At 42.8% G+C, this 20,710-nt stretch overlaps 1 protein-coding gene across 2 annotated transcripts in view; it reads right to left on the bottom strand.

The window, feature by feature from the left end:
• LOC118369714 (protocadherin-15-like) overlaps positions 1-20,710 on the bottom strand; it is a 269,223-nt gene that overhangs the window by 160,542 nt on the left and 87,971 nt on the right. For both annotated transcript variants that reach the window (XM_052498598.1, XM_035754342.2), the window contains exons 7-11: positions 18,681-18,800; positions 18,406-18,516; positions 14,941-15,111; positions 6,040-6,148; positions 5,768-5,880 (exon numbers count right to left, since the gene is read on the bottom strand). In XM_052498598.1, coding sequence (XP_052354558.1) covers positions 5,768-5,880; positions 6,040-6,148; positions 14,941-15,111; positions 18,406-18,516; positions 18,681-18,800 — 624 coding nt within the window. The remainder of the gene's footprint in view (positions 1-5,767; positions 5,881-6,039; positions 6,149-14,940; positions 15,112-18,405; positions 18,517-18,680; positions 18,801-20,710) is intronic.

Here is a 20,710-nt window from a genome sequence, read left to right as displayed (position 1 = left end):
TGCAAATGGATCCTGGATTTCCTGACGGGCCGCCCCCAGGTGATAAGGGTAGGCAACAACACATCTGCCACGCTGATCCTCAACACAGGGACCCCCAGGGGTACGTGCTTAGTCCCCTCCTGTACTCCCTGTTCACCCAGAGCCCTTCATAAGGCGAATAAAATAGAGGTTCTTCCCATCCACTCCACTCTGAATTCCAGCTCCTTCCCTCTGGCCTCAGGTAGAGACTACCTAAGGTTAAAAAATAGGGCCAAGTACTATTTTATTCCGAATGCATTTGTGCAACTTAACAAAATGTTGGACTAATTGCACTTAGCACTTGCACTATGAAACTGCACTTACCCTGCCTATTTGTTTGTAAAAGTCCTTTGCTATTTATTTTTCATTTTTAGATGTGATATGTTTTATGACTGCTGCAAGATGAATTGCCTCTCTGAAGACATTAAACGTTTTCTGAATCTGAATCTGTCCAAGCACGACTCCAACACCATCATTAAGTTTTCCAACAACATAACGTTGGTAGGCCTGATAAATGAGACAGCCTATAGAGAGAAGGTCAGAGACCTGGCAGTGTGGTGTTAGGACAACAACCTCTCCCTCAATGTGATCAAGACAAAGGAGATGATCGTGGTCTCCAGGAAAAGGAGGGCTGAGCACGCCCCCATTCTCGTGAATTTGGCGCATGTGACAAATAAAATTGGATTTGATTTGACTCACACACGCACAGAAATATAATCAGCACCATGGACAGCCACGTGATATTTAGCAACGTTGATTGAACTAAATTGTTTGTGGTATCTTGATTTGATGATGTTGAACTGTTTAAGTTGAAATGCTGCTGGAATAGCTGAGAAAGTGCTCCTGTTTTCTTTGTGCTGACTTGGGGTAACTCGCTGTGTTTCTACATCAGTAACTGTGTAGTAAACTGTTGGAAATATTAACTGTTTGTTACGTGCAATATGTGCAGACTTCACCGGACTGATGCGGCTCTCTGGTTATGTGATGTGTTGTTAAATTTATTCCACCAATGAAGACATTAAATGTTTTCTGAATCTGAATCTGTCCAAGCACGACTCCAACACCATCATTAAGTTTTCCGACGACACAACGTTGGTAGGCCTGATTTATCTTTTTGTTGTCACGGCCTTATTGTATATCATGGTGGCCTATGAACGAACGGGTTATAGAGCAAACATAGCACAACATAGGTTGTAATATGGCTTCCTCAGTGATTTTACCCACGCACCGCTACTGAGTGTGTTTGAGCTGGGCTGAAGCAAAGACCTGCACCCCTAGTAGCTCTCTTAAAAATGTGCCTTCTCATGCTGCTTACCGTGGAAACCAGTTCAATGGATAAGTGCATCCAAATCATATCATTTTGTAATGTGGATCTTTGATGTTAAACCTAGCTATTGACAAGCATTCACAGCAATCAGACACGTAATCTAAATGTCAGCATTCGTATTTGCTTGAGGCAATCATAAAACTGTGTGCACATTCAATGCACCATTCAACACCCGATTAGAACATTCTGACAAAGACCAGGACATGTTCAAAACATTGTCCTTCTGGGGGGACATAAATAACCGTCTTAATTTAACCGAGCAGCTAAGAGATCATCATTGTACCGTGTACACACACTTGTACTCAACATTCTTTTTTGTACTCAACAAACCATGTCGGTGTCTTGTGTAATGGACAGTGGATAATACGATACTGTAACCAATCTATGTGAAAAAAACACAGGGGTACATGTTGCTTCCATTGTTTTTGCATTTATTGCAGCACAGTTGGTGGGGGAAATTACTACAGTAACATGCCACATTAGCACGCATCAATTTGCATGTCGCTTCAGCCAAGTATCACATGAGCTTTTAGTGATAGTTACACTGTAACCTAACACGCGTGTGAAACTATATCCTAGCACGGATGATGAGCCACCGATTGTGTGCAGTCATACAGTCAGACCACCATAATTCCTCAAAAAATATATTACACAATTACTTGATCTAAGGCAGTTCCTGCACAAATGTTGTTTCATTGCAAGTGAACCTGGCGAGGAGGAGAGGATGAGAGGCGTAGAGGAAGGGAGGAGGGAAGGCAGAGAGATGACCTGAATACTATGATGCCATCATGCTAGCAGAGGGAACCTACTGACCCACCACGCTAGTATGTACTGTAGATTTTCCGTAGTATGAAGATCCAAATAAGAGATCACAGTAACTACGTTTCCATCCACAGTTTTTGTGCAAGTAAAGTCATACCGTATAAAAAAAATCACAACTGCTGTGATGGTAACAGGAAGTTTCAGTATAACTTTATAAATGCCGACATCATTCTTTCGTTCGACATGGTGTTATCATTTTGGGTGGTGAAAGTGCTTCTTTCTTGATGCTCCTTTCCAATAAATATTGAAGGTCTAATTCTGGTGACTTGATGCTTGAGTGTCGTTTGACAACTGAAGATATTCTTGCTCTTATCAGTAATAATCTCATCATGTAGACTAGCCAACCCGCAGCCTACCCGCACTGTACAGTATATACCCGAGCTGTTGGCTAGAGCGTACATGCCAAGACCAAAGTAGGCACATTTGCTATTTATTAACGCAACAGTTTTTGTGACAAAACTATCGGTTTAAAATGTGATGGAAACACATTGAACTTTAGATTTTTATTTGGTACGTGAAAACTTAAGCGAAAAAGTACATTTTGTGTGTACTATGTCATCACACACTGATTTTTATTCACAAGTTCGTTCAGTGGAAACACACCACTGGTGAAAAATTCACATATCTTCTTTATGCTGATTTTAAAATATTTGAATGAAAAGTCCCCAATTAGATGTAAACCTAGCTACTCACAAGAAAATATATTCTTTAGGACATTCTCTCTGTTTTCTTTTTAAGGTCGGAGTACCTGTGCATAGAATCTATAGAATTTAATAGAATCTATTGCAAGTATATTGGAGTATAAAATAAAACATTCCCCTGCTCATTGCTTGCTATCCAACTTTCACTTTTAGTGTGCTGTCTCATCTGTCCATCTTTCTCATATCCTCCTGCTGCCCAGCTTGAAGAGCACTCCTTCCATGTCTACCACCACCAATTTATCTGTACATCTTCACTGTGTCCATCTCCTGTGACCATCCCCACCTCCTGCACATCTCAGACTGATGAGATTGGACAACCATCGACCCACCACCCACTTCTACCCTGTGGTTTCTCCCTAGGATCTAATCTACTCTCAGGAACACCGGAGGGAAAATGCTTTTAGAAGGAGAAGATGGGGAGAGAGAGAGGCAGCGAGTGAAAGCGTTAGGCAGATAGAGAGAGGGTAGGAGGGAAAAGGATGATGAAGTATGTTCCCTTGTGGTTTGTCTCTTTAGTAATGTCCCTGTTTCTGGGAGGCAGTGGTAAATTACCTGTGTTCCGTTGCTAGAACACACCAGGCTGCAGGAAACTCTCTGCCACCTACAGTCACTGTTTATCACTCAATCTTCATTGCCCCCCCCATCAATCCCCTCTCTCTCTCTATTTCTCTTGTTATTTTTTTCTTTCCCCTTCCTCTGTATTGATCTGACTATTATTGTCTCCTCCTCTTTCCCCATCCATTCATCTCACCCATCTTTATTTTTCACTTTTGTCCTAGCCACCCTCTGAGAGAAAATGGCTTTTTCCAATGAGACATCAGAATCAATGATAAAATTGGTGCAACATGTCCTTGGTGCTGAACATTCTACAACAAGTGACAATAAAATACAACAATGTTATACTATTTTCTCTCCTCCACGTATCTCGATGTATAAGATCTCAATGTATTTCAATGGCAGTAGGCATATTTGTAAAACAGTATCTGCTAGCCAACATAAAGAGCAGTCTCCAGATACCAACCTATAATTCTCGATCTTCTTCCCTGCTGTCATGACGTTGGCCTGGGGGATAGGTTTATGACAGTCATAAATACCTCTTCCCCCCTTTTCCCTCTCTCTACCCTACTGAGGTTACATTTGCCAAAACCCTTGGTTAACATAGAGATTCGGGGAACATCAGAAGGTGGGGGGAAATGAACTATATTCTGGTAATGCGACCAATATGCGGTGGTACTTAATGAATATGATGTCAGTTCGGTTGTCATCTGAGACATTCTCATCAATGAGAAGATGACATAAACTCAACACATCAGAGTTATCGGATTCACATGGAATTATTGTTCAATTTAAATGTTTGAATATGAAATTATTTGTGATGGGATGAAATGTGATTTTAGCTTCTAAAATGTGAGATTTGGGTTTTCATAAGATAAGGCTGCTCAATCAGTGGCCCGCCCTGTGAAGGGACATGGGCTATACAACTTTTCAAACACGCCCTCCTCTCCCTTCCTATATAAGTCCTTGACGACAACATAACTTCCTGTTCCGGGGATGTAGGACGACGGTCCTATGTCAGAATGGTTCAGAATGGTTCAGATAATAACTACAGAATGAAGCCAACATCAGCCTAAGCTTTTGTTTGCGAATGGTATGAACTATGAACTCTTATTCACTACAGAAGTGCTACCTCCTAGCCGTTGAGTTAGCAACCGCAGCTGCAAACGCAGGTTAGGAACAGAGTATGCCATCTACCACACAACAACGTTACTACAACGTATCCAATTGACCACCAGAGACATTTTTCAAAGGACAAAGGACTCGGTTTGGCAACACAGCCTTCCATCTACCCCCAACCTACTGAAACGCAGCTCAGAGTAAATATGAATTACATTTTCCTTTTCCAAATGGGTGGTAATTTAGAATGCATACTATGCTGTATTTACGATAGACCAGCTTCTTCCCTTTGTTCCTCAGTCTTCCCGCTCTTTCACTAATCCCAGACCCTTTTCTTTTGTGTAACAAGCTGTCATATCTGTTCCGCCCGCAAGGGACGTTTTCCTTTAAGACGTAATTTGTAATCAAGTTATTATTAATTGTGTGTATGTGTAATTCTGTGTGATTAGTTAGGTATTTAGTAAATAAATATTTAAACCCAATTTTGTATTGCTGATTCAACTTGTTAGCCAGGGTTCGTGCAGATAAAATTATTTACAACTTTCAGATGAGACTGAATTAAGACGACGATTGATATTGACTGCTATTGATGTAAAATATTACTAGGTCTTTAAGAGTTTATTCGGAAGATAACAGCTCTATAAATATTATTTTGTGGTGCCCGACTCTAGTTAATTACATTTACATGATAAGCTCAATCAGGTGATATTAATTACGGAGAAATTATTTTATAGAATAGCATGTCATATCACTCAATCCGGCATAGCCAAAGACACGATACTTCTGATACCCCCAGCACCAGGTCCATCTCCATGTGACTCAGCTAGATAAGCCTGACATCGCACCATAGACAACTCTCCTGGCGACACAAAACATGCTCTTCACACATCATCACTCTCTCCTCTCCTCTGCGTGGAGATCACTCCCTCCTCTGCTCTCCTCTCTGTGTGCATGGCAACCTGATCAGTGCTCAGGGGCTACCGTTTTAAAAGGAGAGATGTTCTGGGTGGTGGATGATAGTCTGCTCTGTTCATCACCACAGGATTCATAAGAAGGCTACAGCAACAATTCCTATCACATGTTCCTAGATTACTGACACTTCTGTAAGTATTGGTTTAGTTGCCTTTTGTCAGGCTTAAAGGCTGACTAAGCTTACCCAAATTCTCTGGTTGATAGTGTGATACATGTTGCACCTTGATTTCAGGTTAAAGGTGGGTTTGCTTACTTTGATGATGAGGGTAAATTTGGTGTACAGGTCTCTGCTGACTGGTTTCAAGAGGAGGAGCTCTGCGGTCGTCTTGTTCAGGGAGAAGTAGTCTGGGTACTTTGAGGGCTGGCCTGAAGTAAAACAACACGCACAAATAATCTGTTTTTGTGCTTTTGGGCATGAATGGTGACCATTGATAAGACATTAGCGATTAAAGGATCAAAGTGGAATAGTGGAACTGATCATGCAAACATGCATGTGTGTGACTGGTAGCTCTGTGAGGAACCTACCAACCAGTATGTAGTAATGGATCCCTGGCCTTTTAGACGGGGGCTGAATGTTCCTGTCCATGTCCACAGCTTGAATAGGTGGGGTCACCCCCAGTGGGTTCAGTTCACTCTGAAAAGGAGGGAGGAAGGAAGAGGGGGGAGTCAGTAACCAATTAACTGTGTTAGTAGTTTGTATCCCCATTACACTGTTAAGCCTTTTGCGAACAAGGGAAACGTGACAAAATGCAAATAAATGTTCAATATTAAATATCATAAACAATATATCAGTATTATGGCTTTGTTAGATTCAGTCCCCATTCACACAGTACACTACTGTTAACACAATAGGCTAACAATCTAATTAAACAGCTTTAGGTTTCTTCTTCCTCAGAATTCTCACCAACATGCATAATAGTACCATATATCACAGCTAATCTGTTTGTTGTGCTGTAGGCTAGGCTACTTCTCTTATTCACGCACACTCATTGCTAATAGACACCCTTAGCACTAATTAGCTTGCTCTGCATTTCCCTAGTGTACCCACATATGGCTAATACAGTAAGTGGATGTGTGCTTAGCGGTTTGCGTTGTACTTCCCAAGCACAGGAAGGCACATGGCTAACCAACAGCTCTGGCAGAATCCCTCCCTTGGGGAAAGTATTTATATCCTAGGGTCCACTGTAATCCTTATTCCCCCACACGCAAGCACGCACACACACACACGCACGCACACACGCACGCAGGCACGCACGCACACACACACACACACACACACACACACACACACACACACACACACACACACACACACACACACACACACACACACACACACACACACACACACACACTCCACCACTTTTACAATGTATGGAGGTGCGCTAAATCAAATCCCTCTAGCTCTGCACAATGATGATTAGCTATAATACACCTCCAGCAGCCATTCTCGTGAGGACTCCAGAGCAGATAGCTAATAACCCTAAGGGAGCAAATAAATACATATCAACTCAATAAGGTGTGTCTAGCCTCTATAATTACATACAATACACTCATCAATTATTCATTCAGAGAAAAGCCTCACCATACAGCATATGAATTTGCAGTGCCTTTAGAAAGTATTCACACCCTTTTCCACATTTTGTTGTGTTACAGCCTGAATTCAAAATGGATTCAATTGAGAATTTTGGGTCACTGGCCTACACACAATACCACATAATGTCAAAGTAGAATTATATTTTTAGAAATGTTTACAAATGAATAAAAAATGAAAAGATGAAATGTCAATAAGTATTCAACCCCGTTGTTATGGCAAGCCTAAATAAGTTCAGGAATAATAATGTGATTCAACTCAGATTATAATTGCATTATTATCTGTGTGTGCAATAATAGTGTTTAACATGAGTTTCGAATGACTACCTCATCTCTGTACACCACACACAATTATCTGTAAAGGTCCCTTAGTAGAGCAATGCCTCGCAAATGAAGGGCACCTATCGGTAGATGGGTAAAAGTAAAAACAAAACATGAAATATCCCTTTAAGCATGGTGAAGTTGTTAATTACACTTTGGATGATGTATCAATACACCCAGTCACTACAAAGATACAGGTGTCCTTCCTAAATCAGTTGCCAGAGAGGAAGGAAACCGCTCAAGGATTTCACCATGATGCCAATGGTGACTTTAAAACTATTAAAGAGCTTAATAGCAGTGATAGGAGAAGAGTGTAATGAAGGAAGCCTGAACAGGATAAACATATTTCAAAACATGCATCCTGTTTGCATTAAGGCACTAAAGTAAAACAGCAAACAACGTGGCAAAGAAATTAGCATTAATTCCTGAATACAAAGCTTTATGTTTGGGGCAAATCCAACACAACGCATTACTGATTAACATATTTTAAATAATGGTGGTGGCTGGATCATGTTATGGGTATGCTTGTCATCAGCATGGACCAGGGAGTTTTTTTAATAAAAAGAAATGGAATAGAGCGAAGCACAGAAACATTTCCTGAGGAAAACATGGTTCAGTCTGCTTTCCAACAGACATTATGAGACAAATGCACCTTTCAGCACGACAATAACCTAAAACACAGGAACAAATTTACACAGCAGTTCCTTACCAAGATGACATTGAATGTTCCTGAGTGGCCAAGTTACAGTTTTGACTTAAATCGACTTGAAAACCTATTACAAGAGCTTGGAAATGGCTGTCTAGCAATGATCAACAACCAACTTGACAGAGCTTGAATCATTTTAAAAAGAATAATGTGCAAATATTGTACAATCCAGGTGTGCAAAGCTCTTAGAGACTTACCCATAATGACTCACAGCTGTAATTGTTGCCAAAGGTGATTCTAACATGTATTGATTAACATGTATTGTTTTATTTTTCATAAATGTCCACTATGTAATTACATATTATTTTGTGTACAAAAAAAGTTAAATCAATTTTAATCCCACATTGTAATACTTTCTGAAAGCACTGTAGTAACACAATGGTTTTACTGCAGCAGGAACAGTTTTCCAAGCAACTACCAGAAAAAAAGCTGATAATATAGCCTTGCAATCTAGGAAGGCTGAACAAACTCTGCAAAACAAATTCGGTAACTGTAACGGCGTTCTTCGTTTGTCGAAAGAGAGTCGGACCGAAATGCAGCGTGGTGGTTACTCATGTCTTTAAAGAATGAATCGCGGTACAATACATGAAATAACTAATAAATACAAAAACAACAAACGGAACGTGAAACCTATTACAGCCTATCTGGTGAACACTACACAGAGACAGGAACAATCACCCACGAAATACAAAGTGAAACCCAGGATACCTAAATACGGTTCCCCATCAGAGACAACAAGAATCACCTGACTCTGATTGAGAACTGCCTCAGGCAGCCAAGCCTATACTAGACACACCCCTAATCAACCACAATCCCAATGCCTACAAAAAACCCAATACGACAATACAATAACCCCATGTCACACCCTGGCCTGAACAAATAATTAAAGAAAACACAAAATACTAAGACCAAGGTGTGACAGAACCCCCCCCCCCCCTAAGGTGCGGACTCCCGGACGCACCTCAAAACCATAGGGAAGGTCCGGGTGGGCGTTTGTCCATGGTAGCGGTTACGGCTCGGGACGTGGACCCCACTCCATTAATGTCCTAGTTCCTCCCCTTCGCGTCCTGGGATAATCCACCCTCGCCACCGACCATGGCCTAATAGTCCTCACCCAGAACCCCACTGAACTGAGGGGCAGCTCGGGACTGAGGGGCAGCTCGGGACTGAGGCACCTCGGGACTGAGGGGAAGCTCGGGACTGAGGGGAAGCTCGGGACTGAGGGGAAGCTCGGGACTGAGGGGCAGATCGGGACTGAGGGGCAGCCCGGAACTGAGGGACAGCCCGGGACTGAGGGGAAGCCCAGTACTGAGAGAAAGCCCAGTACTGAGAGGAAGCCCAGTACTGAGATGAAGCTCAGGCAGGTAGTAGGCTCCAGTAGATCCTGGCTGGCTGGCGGATCTGGAAGATTCTGGTTGACTGGCAGATCTGGAAGAATCTGGTTGACTGGCAGATCTAGAAGATCATGGCTGACTGGCGGATCTAGCTGCTCTATGCAGACTGGCAGATCTGGAAGAGACTGGTTGACTGGCAGATCTGGAAGAATCTGGTTGACTGGCAGATCTAGAAGATCATGGCTGACTGGCGGATCTAGCTGCTCTATGCAGACTGGCAGCTCCTTGCAGACTGGCAGCTCCTTGCAGACTGGCAGCTCCTTGCAGACTGACAGCTCTGGCTGCTCCATGCAGGCTGACAGCTCCTTGCAGACTGACAGCTCCTTGCAGACTGACAGCTCCTTGCAGACTGGCAGCTCTTTGCAGACTGACAGCTCTGGCTGCTTCATGCAGACTGACAGCTCTGGCTGCTTCATGCAGACTGACAGCTCTGGCTGCTTCATGCAGACTGACAGCTCTGGCTGCTTCATACAGACTGACAGCTCTGACTGCTCCATGCAGGCTGACAGCTCTGACTGCTTCATACAGACTGACAGCTCTGGCTGCTTTATGCAGACTGACAGCTCTGGCTGCCTAATACAGACTGACAGCTCTGACTGCTCCATGCAGGCTGACAGCTCCTTGCAGACTGACAGCTCCTTGCAGACTGACAGCTCCTTGCAGACTGGCAGCTCTTTGCAGACTGACAGCTCTGGCTGCTTCATGCAGACTGACAGCTCTGGCTGCTTCATGCAGACTGACATCTCTGGCTGCTTCATGCAGACTGACAGCTCAGGCTTCTCCGAACAGGCAGGAGGTTCCGGCAGCGCTGTAGAGGAGGAAGGGTCTGATAGCGCTGAACAGGCGGGAGACTCCGACAGCGCAGGAGGGAAGGAAGGCTCTGATAGCGCTGAACAGACAGGAGACTCCGACAGCACAGGAGAGGCGAGGCGCACTGTAGGCCTGATGCGTGGTGCTGGCACTGGTGATACTGGAGCGAGGACACGCACGGGAAGCCTGGTGCGGGGAGCTGCTACCGGAGGACTGGTGTGTGGAGGTGGCTCTGGATAGACCGGACCGTGCAGGCGCACTGGAGCTCTTGAGCACCGAGCCTGCCCAACCTTACCTGGCTCGATGCCCACTCTAGCCCGGCCAATACGAAGGGCTGGTATGAACCGCACCGGGCTATGCACCCGCACTGGAAATACCGTGCACTCCATAGCATAACACGGTGCCTGCCCAGTCTCTCTAGCCCCCGGTAAGCACAGGGAGTTTGCGCAGGTCTCCTACCTGGCATAGCCATACTCCCTGTAAGCCCCCCCCCCCCCAATCATTTTTTTGGGCTGCTTTTCGGGCTTCCATCCACGTCGCCGTGCTGCCTCCTCATACCAGCGCCTCTCCGCTTTAGCTGCCTCTAGTTCTTCCTTGGGACGGCGATATTCTCCAGGCTGAGCCCAGGGTCCTTTTCCGTCTAATATCTCCTCCCAAGTCCAGAAGTCCTTTGATCGCTGCTCCTCACGATTAACAGGGAGAGTTGGCTCAGGTCTGACTCCTGACTCCTGCCACTCTCTCCCTGAGCCCTCCCCCAATACATTTTTGGGGGTGACTTTCGGGTTTCTTTCTGCGCCGCCGTGTCTTTCTCTTCGACTCCATTCTCCTATAGCCCTCTTCGCACTGCTCCAGCGAATCCCAGGCGGGCTCCGGCACTCTATCTGGGTCGACCGCCCACCTGTCTATTTCTTCCCACGTAGTATACTACATGCTTCTGCTGTCCATAACGTCCTCCATTCGCTGTTCATGCTGTCGCTGCCTGTTAACACGCTGCTCGGTCCGTGTGTGGTGGGTGATTCTGTAACGGCGTTCTTCGTTTGTCAAAAGAGAGTCGGACCGAAATGCAGCGTGGTGGTTACTCATGCCTTTAATGAATGAATCGCGGTACAATACATGAAATAACTAATAAATACAAAAACAACAAACGGAACGTGAAACCTATTACAGCCTATCTGGTGAACACTACACAGAGACAGGAACAATCACCCACGAAATACAAAGTGAAACCCAGGCTACCTAAATACGGTTCCCCATCAGAGACAACAAGAATCACCTGACTCTGATTGAGAACCGCCTCAGGCAGCCAAGTCTGCCTCAGGCAGCCATCACCTGGAATGCATTTCAATTAACAGGTGTGCCTTGTTAAAAATGTATGACAAGGTAGGGGTTGAATACAGAAGATAGCCCTATTTGGTAAAAGACCAAGTCCATATTATGGCAAGAACATCTCAAATAAGCAAAGAGAAATGACAATCCATCATTACTTTAAGACATGAAGGTCAGTCAATACAGAACATTTAAAGACATTTGAAAGTTTCTTCAAGTGCAATCGAAAAATAATCAAGCGCTATGATGAAACTGGCTCTCATGAGGACCGACTCAGGATTTGAAGACACAGACTTACCTCTGCTGCAGAGGATAAGTTCATTAGAGTTACCAGCCTCAGAAATTGCAGCCCAAATAAATTATTTCCAGAATTCAAGTAACAGACACATCTCAGCATCAACTGTTGTTGGAGACCGCGTGAATCAGGCCTTCATGGTCAAATTGCTTCAAAGAAATTACTACTAAAGGACACCAATAAGAAGAAGAGACTTGCTTGGGGCAAGAAACACGAGCAATAGAGATTAGACTGGTGGAAATCTGTAATTTGGTCTGATGAGTCCAAATTGGAGATTTTTGGTTACAACCACCGTTTCTTTGTGAGACGCAGGGTAGGTGAACCGATGATCTCCGCATGTGTGGTTCCCACCTTGAAGCATGGAGGAGGAAGTGTGATGGTGTGTGGGTGCTTTGCTGGTGAACACTGTCCATTTTACTCTGGTAATAAACTGTAAACCATTGACAAGCGTTGTACTCAGAGTCTGCACACTGGTTCAACTGCCCAGAATAGATAGATAGCTTTGGAGGATACATATCCTCTTAATATACAGTATCATTATATACTATTAATGTTTTATATCAATATATTATCTAAGTATGAATACATGGCTTATTCTTAAAAATAGAAATAAGTGTTCTTTGTGTATGAGAAGGATAATTAGGTTGTGGACTGTAGTGGACTGGAATAATGTGGAATGTGGAATAATGTGTGGAATAATACTCCCTAACTTGACTGATAAGAAGACCTTTGAGAGGCGTGAAGGAGTACCGGACTCAAGCTGGGATGATAACACCATCTGCCCAGCCACAGAGATTGATCGTTCATCCTAGACACAGAAGGGGGGTCTGTTTGGGAAGGGAGGCCTAGTTGGAGGTTATAAATATATGTTGTGACTCTGTATCTGCTCTCACTGCTGCATAACCTAGTGTGGTGAATACATCTAACTAGAGCTTTCTTTTGGTATCCATCTGGATTACTGAGCCGGAGTTTAGAACCTAACTATTGCCGTTATTGGCTGGATTCACCAAGATTTGTAGTCAAAACTAAAGAGTCTGAATCAGTGGAACAGGAGCCTGCACAAAACAAGGTAGGCAAGTTCCTACACCTGACACCACTCATTCTGTCATGTTGGGGAGATGGGTTGGAGGTGGAATATAAATTATGGGAAACCTAGAAAGCCTGGATTTATTCAGTAGGCCTACTGTGTGTACGACCGGTCATAGACCTATGATTTGGAGCCCATAGGGGGTTTAGCCATCAGAAGGTTAAGACTATGCACTATATTCCTAGGAGGTTTAGCCACCAGCATGTTAAGACTATGCACTATATTCCTAGGAGGTTTAGCCACCAGCATGTTAAGACTATGCACTATATTCCTAGGAGGTTTAGCCACCAGCATGTTAAGACTATGCACTATATTCCTAGGAGGTTTAGCCACCAGCATGTTAAGACTATGCACTATATTCCTAGGAGGTTTAGCCACCAGCATGTTAAGACTATGCACTATATTCCTAGGAGGTTTAGCCACCAGCATGTTAAGACTATGCACTATATTCCTAGGAGGTTTAGCCACCAGAATCTTAGCCTAGGCACTATATGCCTAGGAGGTTTAGCCACCAGAATGTTAGACAAGGCATTGTTATATGCCTGGGGAAATATGAAACATTCAGATGTTGGCTAAATTTGTTACCTTGAAAAGACAGTACTTGAAGTGAAGCTTTTAGGGGACACAATTAGACAGAGCGAGAGAGAGAGAAAGAGAGACAGAAAGAGAGAGTAAGCGAGAGCAATAGAGCGAGAGAGAGAGAAAGCAAGATGGAGAACAAGAGATAGAGAAAGTGACAGAGAGAGAAAGAGATAGACTTTTCCATCCTGCTCTCTAGCTTCCAACATTTCTTCCACTGATGAGAAAGCTGAGCTTTGGGTACTGTACTGTAGAAATCCACACAGCTCCCCGGCCCTGCATACTTAGCAGTCTGCAAACCTTTTATCATTAATTATAAATCACCCTGACTCCTCTCAGCCAACAACTGGATTCACAATGACTCTCTATTTCTCTCTCTTTATCCATGTCTCTAACTATTTAGGTCACTGTCCATCTCCTCTCCTTTTCCCTTTCTCAGTCACTATCACCATATTTTTAAGTATTTCTCTCTAACTCCCTCAGGGACCCAGTGACACAGGGTGAGCAGAGAAGACACAGAGATCCATTGTCAAAAAACACATGGGACTGTCACGTTCTGCAACTCCAATCTCAGTTTGACACTGTAGTTGGTCACTACCTCCCAGCACTCATAAAAGCCTCTTCCTCTTCTCTCTCTCCCTCTTATTTCTGACATCCTGTGAGAGATGTCAGGTCCACAGCACCCCACCCCCCCCCCCCTTTCTTTCCCTCAGTTTGACTCCCCCCACCCCTCTCTCCATCTCTTTCTGCTCTACATTTCCTACCAAAGCTATATCAATCTCTATCGCTTTTTGATCGGAATTCAGCTGGTGTTTTTAGTCTGAAGCTAACTGAAACTTCAGCTGTAATTGCTGTTCCACCAGACCAGAAAATGCTTTTAAATGACCATGCTGAGACAAAACAGCAAGGATTAGTGTGCGTGAGGAACACGCTCACACTTCAAACACTGCAGATGTGGCATTTACTTCCACACTCTCCTGCCATGCTGTTCTGCCAGTGTGGTGCTGGTCTGTGCCAGTATAGCGCTGTGACTTATGATATACACACTTGTCAGATCATCACCTGCCTGACACTCACTCACTCACTACCTGTTCGCTTACACGCGCACAAAGCCTAATCCTCCTCCCATACCCCCACTAACCTAACCCTAAACATTACCCCTGAGCATAAAATAGCCTTATACCTTGTGGGAATTGGTCAAATGTCCTTGTTTTACTATTGTTGTGAGGACTTCTTGTTTTACTATCCTTGTGAGGACTTCTGGTAACCAGGATAGCAAAACCAAAAACATACACACACACAGTGTGTTTTGTACCGGTTTGGTGAATTCTGGTATGGTGACTCGGTAGGTGACTGGGTTGCAGTCGTGGGTGTTGTTGACCAGGACACAGGGCAGGAACATGGGGCCCAGGTCATCTCCATCCAGAACGTCTATTGTCAATGTGGTTGTAGCGGTCCGCCTATTGGCATCGTACGGGGCACGGTCCTGTAGGATGCAAGTCAACATGATTACTTACCAAAGCTATTAATGAATAACACATTGAAATATCATCAAAATCAATCAAAGGAGACCAATTTCTCTTTTCAATTCCATGATCAACTTTGTAATCTTAGTGAGCATAATGGGTTGAGAAATATATATTAATGTACCATCGCTCTACTTAAAATATAATTCTGTAGCATTACAGTGCCTGATTCATAATCCTTGTCAGGGACTCTTCACGGCTAATGACCAGAAGTAATAAGCAAGGCCACACTACATCTTTTATAAAAATGCATTTATTAAAAACCTAAGCATTTAAACCAGTCTCATTAGAGCCACTTGATTTCCAATATCTAATGTGGCCTGCTGGGAGTCTGGGAGCCACTGCCCTTCCTCTTATTAAAGTTCTAATTAAATAAGTCCTGATATGTTAGGCTGTTAGCCTACGAACAGTTATCTGATGGAGCTCCAAAGAGAGCCTGGAGTCGTTATGCAAATTTGGAAATAAATAGTAATGGAAAGGGACCGACCTTTCAGTTAGGTCGTTCTGGACTAAAAGTAGTTATGGGCTATGTAACTTGTAGGATATTTGAACTTTGATTGTTTGTGGATTTGTTTCTTGTTAAGGAATAAACAATGGTCCCTTGATGAGGAGCTGTCTCCATCATTTCATAATCCAGAACACAAATTTCTACATAACCACAACAAATCAATGATCATTGTGCTGCTTTTATTCTAGGATTAGAACACCATGTCAGTCAAGCAAAGAATTAAAAACAGTCGAACAATCAAAGCGTATAGAGGCTTTGTAAAAAACTTTGCGCTTTAATTGCAAATGTGTCATCTGCAACAGCTGCTATCTTTCCTACCAATTATGTACATTTTAATTTCAGTAACAACAAATAGTAACTACACAGAACAAAAAATTAAAATGCAACAAGTGTTGATCCCATGTTTCATGAGCTGAAACAAAAGATCCCAGAAATACTTACAAAAATCGTATTTATCTCAAATGTTATCCACAAATTGGTTCACATCCCTGTTAGTGAGCATTTCTCCTTTGCCAAGATAATCCATCTACCTGACAAGTGTGGCATATCAAGAAGCTGATTAAATAACATGATCATTACACAAGTGCACCTTGTGTTGGGGATAATAAAAGGCCTGTCTAAAATGTGCAGTTTCGTCACACAACACAATGCCACTGAAGCCATTGAAGAGGAGTGGAATAACATTCCACAGGCCACAATCAACAGGCTGATCAACTCTATGCGAAGGAGATGTGTTGCACTGCATAAGGCAAATGGTGGTCACATCAGATACTGACTGGTTTTCCACACCCCTACTTTTTCTTGAAGATATCTGTGACTAACAGATGGATATCTGTATTCCCAGTCATGTGAAATCCATAGATTAGGGCCTAATTAATTGATTTCAATCGACTGATTTCCTTATACAGTGCCTTGCAAAATTATTCATCCTCTTTGGCGTTTTACCTATTCTGTTCATTACAACCTATATTTTAAGCTTCTAAATAAGATATGGTGATACCAATTACCTTCAGAAGTCACATAAGTAGTTAAACAAAGTCCACTTGTGGGCAATCTAAGTGTCACATGATCTCAGTATATATACACCTGTTCTGAAAGGCCCCAGAGTCTGCAACACCCAAAAACAAGGGGCACCACCAAGCAAGTGGCACCATGAAGACCAAGGAGCTCTCCAAACAGGTCAGGGCCAAAGTTGTGGAGAAGTACAGATCAGGGTTGGGTTATAAAAAAAGATCAGAAATGTTAAACATCCCATGGAGCACCATTAAATCCATTATAAAAGACGGCAACACAAGAAACCTGCCAAGAGAGGGCCACCCACCAAAACTCACGGATCAGGCAAGGAGGACGTTAATCAGAGAGGCAAAAAAGAGACCAAAGATAACCCTGAAGGAGTTGCTAAACTCCACAGTGGAGATTGGAGTATCTGTCCATAGGACCACTTTAAGCCGTACACTCCACAGAGCTGGGCTTTATGGAAGAGTGGCCAGAAAAAGCCATTGCTTAAAGAAAATGTATTGTTTGCCAAACCATATGGAAGAAGGTACTCTGGTCAGATGAGACTATACCATAGCCTTTTTAGCCATTAAGGAAAATGCTATGTCTGGCACAAACCAAACACCTCTCATCACCCGAGAACACCATCCCCACAGTGAAGCATGGTAGTGGCAGCATCATGTGTGGGGATGTTTTTCATTGTCAGGGACTGGGAAACTTGTCAGAATTGAAAGAATGGTGGATGCCGCTAGATACAGGGAAATTCTTGAGGGAAACCTGTTTCAGTCTTCCAGAGATTCAAAAATGGGACGGAGGTTCACCTTCCAGCAGGACAATGACCCTAAGCATACTGCTAAAGCAACACTCAAGTGTTTTAAGGGGAAACATTTAAATGTCTTGGAATGGCCTAGTCAAAGCCCAGACCTCAATCTAATTGAGAATCTGTGGAATGACTTAAAGATTGCTGTACACCAGCAGGAACCCATCCAACTTGAAGAAGCTGTAGCAGTTTTGCCGAATGGGCAAAAATCACTGTGGCTATATGTGCCAAGCTCATAGAGACATACCCCAAGAGACTTGCCGCTGTAATTTCTGCAAAAGGTGGCTCTACAAAGTACTTTTTTTTTTTTTTTGGGGGGTGAATAGTTATGCATGCTGATGTTTTCAGTTTTTTTTTGTCTTATTTCTTGTTTGTTTCACAATAAAACATATTTTGAATCTTCAAATGTTGTGTAAATTTTGTGTAAATCAAATGATACAAACCCCCCAAAAATCCATTTTAATTCCAGGTTGTAAGGCAACAAAATGGGGCAAGCCACTGTATGAACCGTAACTCAGTAAAATCTTAGAAATTGTTGCATGTTGCCTTTATATTTTTGTTAATTGTAGTAAGGTTTTGGTTTATCTGGCAATGGCACACTTAATGAAGCATAAACCAAACAAAGTAACAATCAGCAATTTACCCTATATTCTAAACATCAGCACTTAACACTTTAAACAAAACAAGTCCCTAAACCAACCATTCAGTCCAAAACCTTCGCAAAACGCCAATCCATTCTCTTAGCCAGAGTAGAAAACAAACAGATCCATGGACCCTCAAGTCCTAAACATTCAAAAACTCTCACTGTCAATTCACTACCATGACACTAAGTAAAACATATTGTTCATTAATATTTAATATGCACAAACACACATGCGTATGCACACACTTCTGGAGCACACAAACAAACAAACAAACAAAGTGTCTCACATTGGCTTTAACAATGACCAGGTAGCGTGTTTTCTCTTCGTAGTTTAGTCTCTCAGCCAGAACAATGTTTCCAGAGAGAGTATTCCCTACAACCACAGTTGTATTAGACACCTGAGAAAGAAAAAAGAGACAGAGAGGGCGAGAGAAAGAGAGAGAGACAGACAGACAGTGTTCAGTCATAGGTTTCACTGTCAACAGACATTGTTCCGCTGTCCCATTGTCGTATAGCTTCAGTAAGTCAAAATCTGCAGTCCGTAATCATTACATCCACGTACTGGGTCATTGGGGTTGTACTGGATGCCATATTCTATCTGTCCGTTGGGCCCGTCATCGATGTCTGTGGCCCCATTTTCTCCACTGAAGCCTGTGAATATGGTGGTCCCGGCAGGAGTGAGCTGGAGGCAGAGATAGAGACAGAATACTATCAACAGGCATGTCCCTCTGTCTGGACATTGTAACAAAGCTATATTTTACATTTGACTGATATTACTGACCCCTCCCAAGATCGCAGGAACACAGTGTCTTCTATGGAAGGTGGCCAAATACTGACAGAAGTGCAAGAAGTGGAGACCTTTGTTGTTAGGAAGAGTGAATGAATGCACTGATTTGAACTGAAAATGTTTTCGTCGGCAGCTGTGGATGAGTATTTCTCTGGGGCCTCAGCACCCCACTGACAGCCATAACAACCTCTCAGAGAGATGCTGCAGAGAGAGGGGCCTCCAGAGAGCTGTGTTCTAGAGCACCTGGGGGCCTGAGGGGAGTTGAGCTCAGTTCAGGAGAGGTTTGACAGCAGTGGAGTCTGATTCAGAACACTTTTCAGGGAGTAATGTTTCCTGGGATAATACACACTGACAGGAACTTAGAGTGAAGAACATAGGAAGTGTCAACAAAGGAGACAAAAGTCATGGTTGTCTGACTCGGAGGCTCTCGATACAGGCGTCTTATGTAGGATCTTAATTTGTTCACTTTTTTTGCTGAGAATTTGCACATTTTAAGTGTATTTGAGGTTTAAAAAGCCTTCTAAAGTTTGTAATTTCCACTTTGACATTTCAGACTTGATTTGCCCAAACAAAAAACTGTATCAACCTCTACAAAAATGTCCATTATTTTAATCCACATAATAGTTCATATTTCCTGTTGCTGCAGGATTATTTTCCAGCTGTAGCAAACTGGCTCAAATTAAGATCTGATATCTGTACATATCAAAAGCTTGCTGAAATAATAAGACATGTCCAGTGTCATTAATGTGATGACATTTTGGAAAAGAGAATCAGAGAAATAACTAGTGTATTTGATAGTGACACTCAACAGTAAATTAAATGTATATTCCTCTGACAGCTGTGAGATATGATGGATGAGAACCATGGTAATTTCAGAGAGCTATATCAGCAAATGTAGGAGATTAAAATCAATCATCAAATGTGTATGCACATTCTGTATCCACATAATTAGCTTGTTTGTTCATTTCTGCAGACGTTTTGGTCAAAATGTAAGTTTCATTCAAGCATACTGTAGGTATATAACAGTTTGTGGTACAAAAAAAAAAAGTTATACTGCAAATTGCAGCCAATTGCAGTCAATTTGCTGTAGGTGTAGATATCACTGGCTGTTTTTGATTAAACATATTATATCATTCTAAACACATTGATGCCTAATGCAACATATTTAAGAGAATCCGGTGTTGGAGGATATATTGGCACAGGTATTTTGGTATTTGGTATTTTATTAGGATCCCCATTAGCTGTTGCAAAAGCAGCAACTACTCTTCCTGGGGTCGACACAAAACATGAAACATGACATAATATGGGTATTGTTAACTGTACCAACATATCCTCCAAACACCATCTTCAGGGGAATTGTAACTTTTATACAATGGGATTTTATTCATACTATTTCATCCTTCCACGATATATAGTCCCGACACAAATCTAGGGTTGCTACCAAAGCTGGCTGGTTGTTCGTTCTATTGGTTCGGTTGCCAGAGACACGACCCAGTTGTTCAGTCTTTTTGTTCTATATCTATGGACGCGACCCAGTCGTCCTTTCTAAATGTTTCATTGCCATACTGACTGGCAATGTTCTTATCCCTTGCTTGCCAGCTAGCCAACTATGTCTAACTTACAGTCACATCAAACAGTGCAAATGTAGTTACATTTGCATTTGTTTAAGCTGTGAACTAATGAGTTAATGATGTGCGATTTCACCAGGCATAGAAAATGTGCTCTCTCGTCAGAACAGGGTTGTTCACAGGAGCTCGCCAACAACACAACTAACATAATCACTTCAAACTGAAGCTGGAGAGACT

Source organism: Oncorhynchus keta, chromosome 36 (assembly GCF_023373465.1).
Source record: "Oncorhynchus keta strain PuntledgeMale-10-30-2019 chromosome 36, Oket_V2, whole genome shotgun sequence".
Taxonomy (NCBI): domain Eukaryota; kingdom Metazoa; phylum Chordata; class Actinopteri; order Salmoniformes; family Salmonidae; genus Oncorhynchus; species Oncorhynchus keta.
The sequence above is the reverse complement of the archived record's forward strand: the minus strand, read 5'-3'. Positions and strand labels throughout refer to the sequence as shown.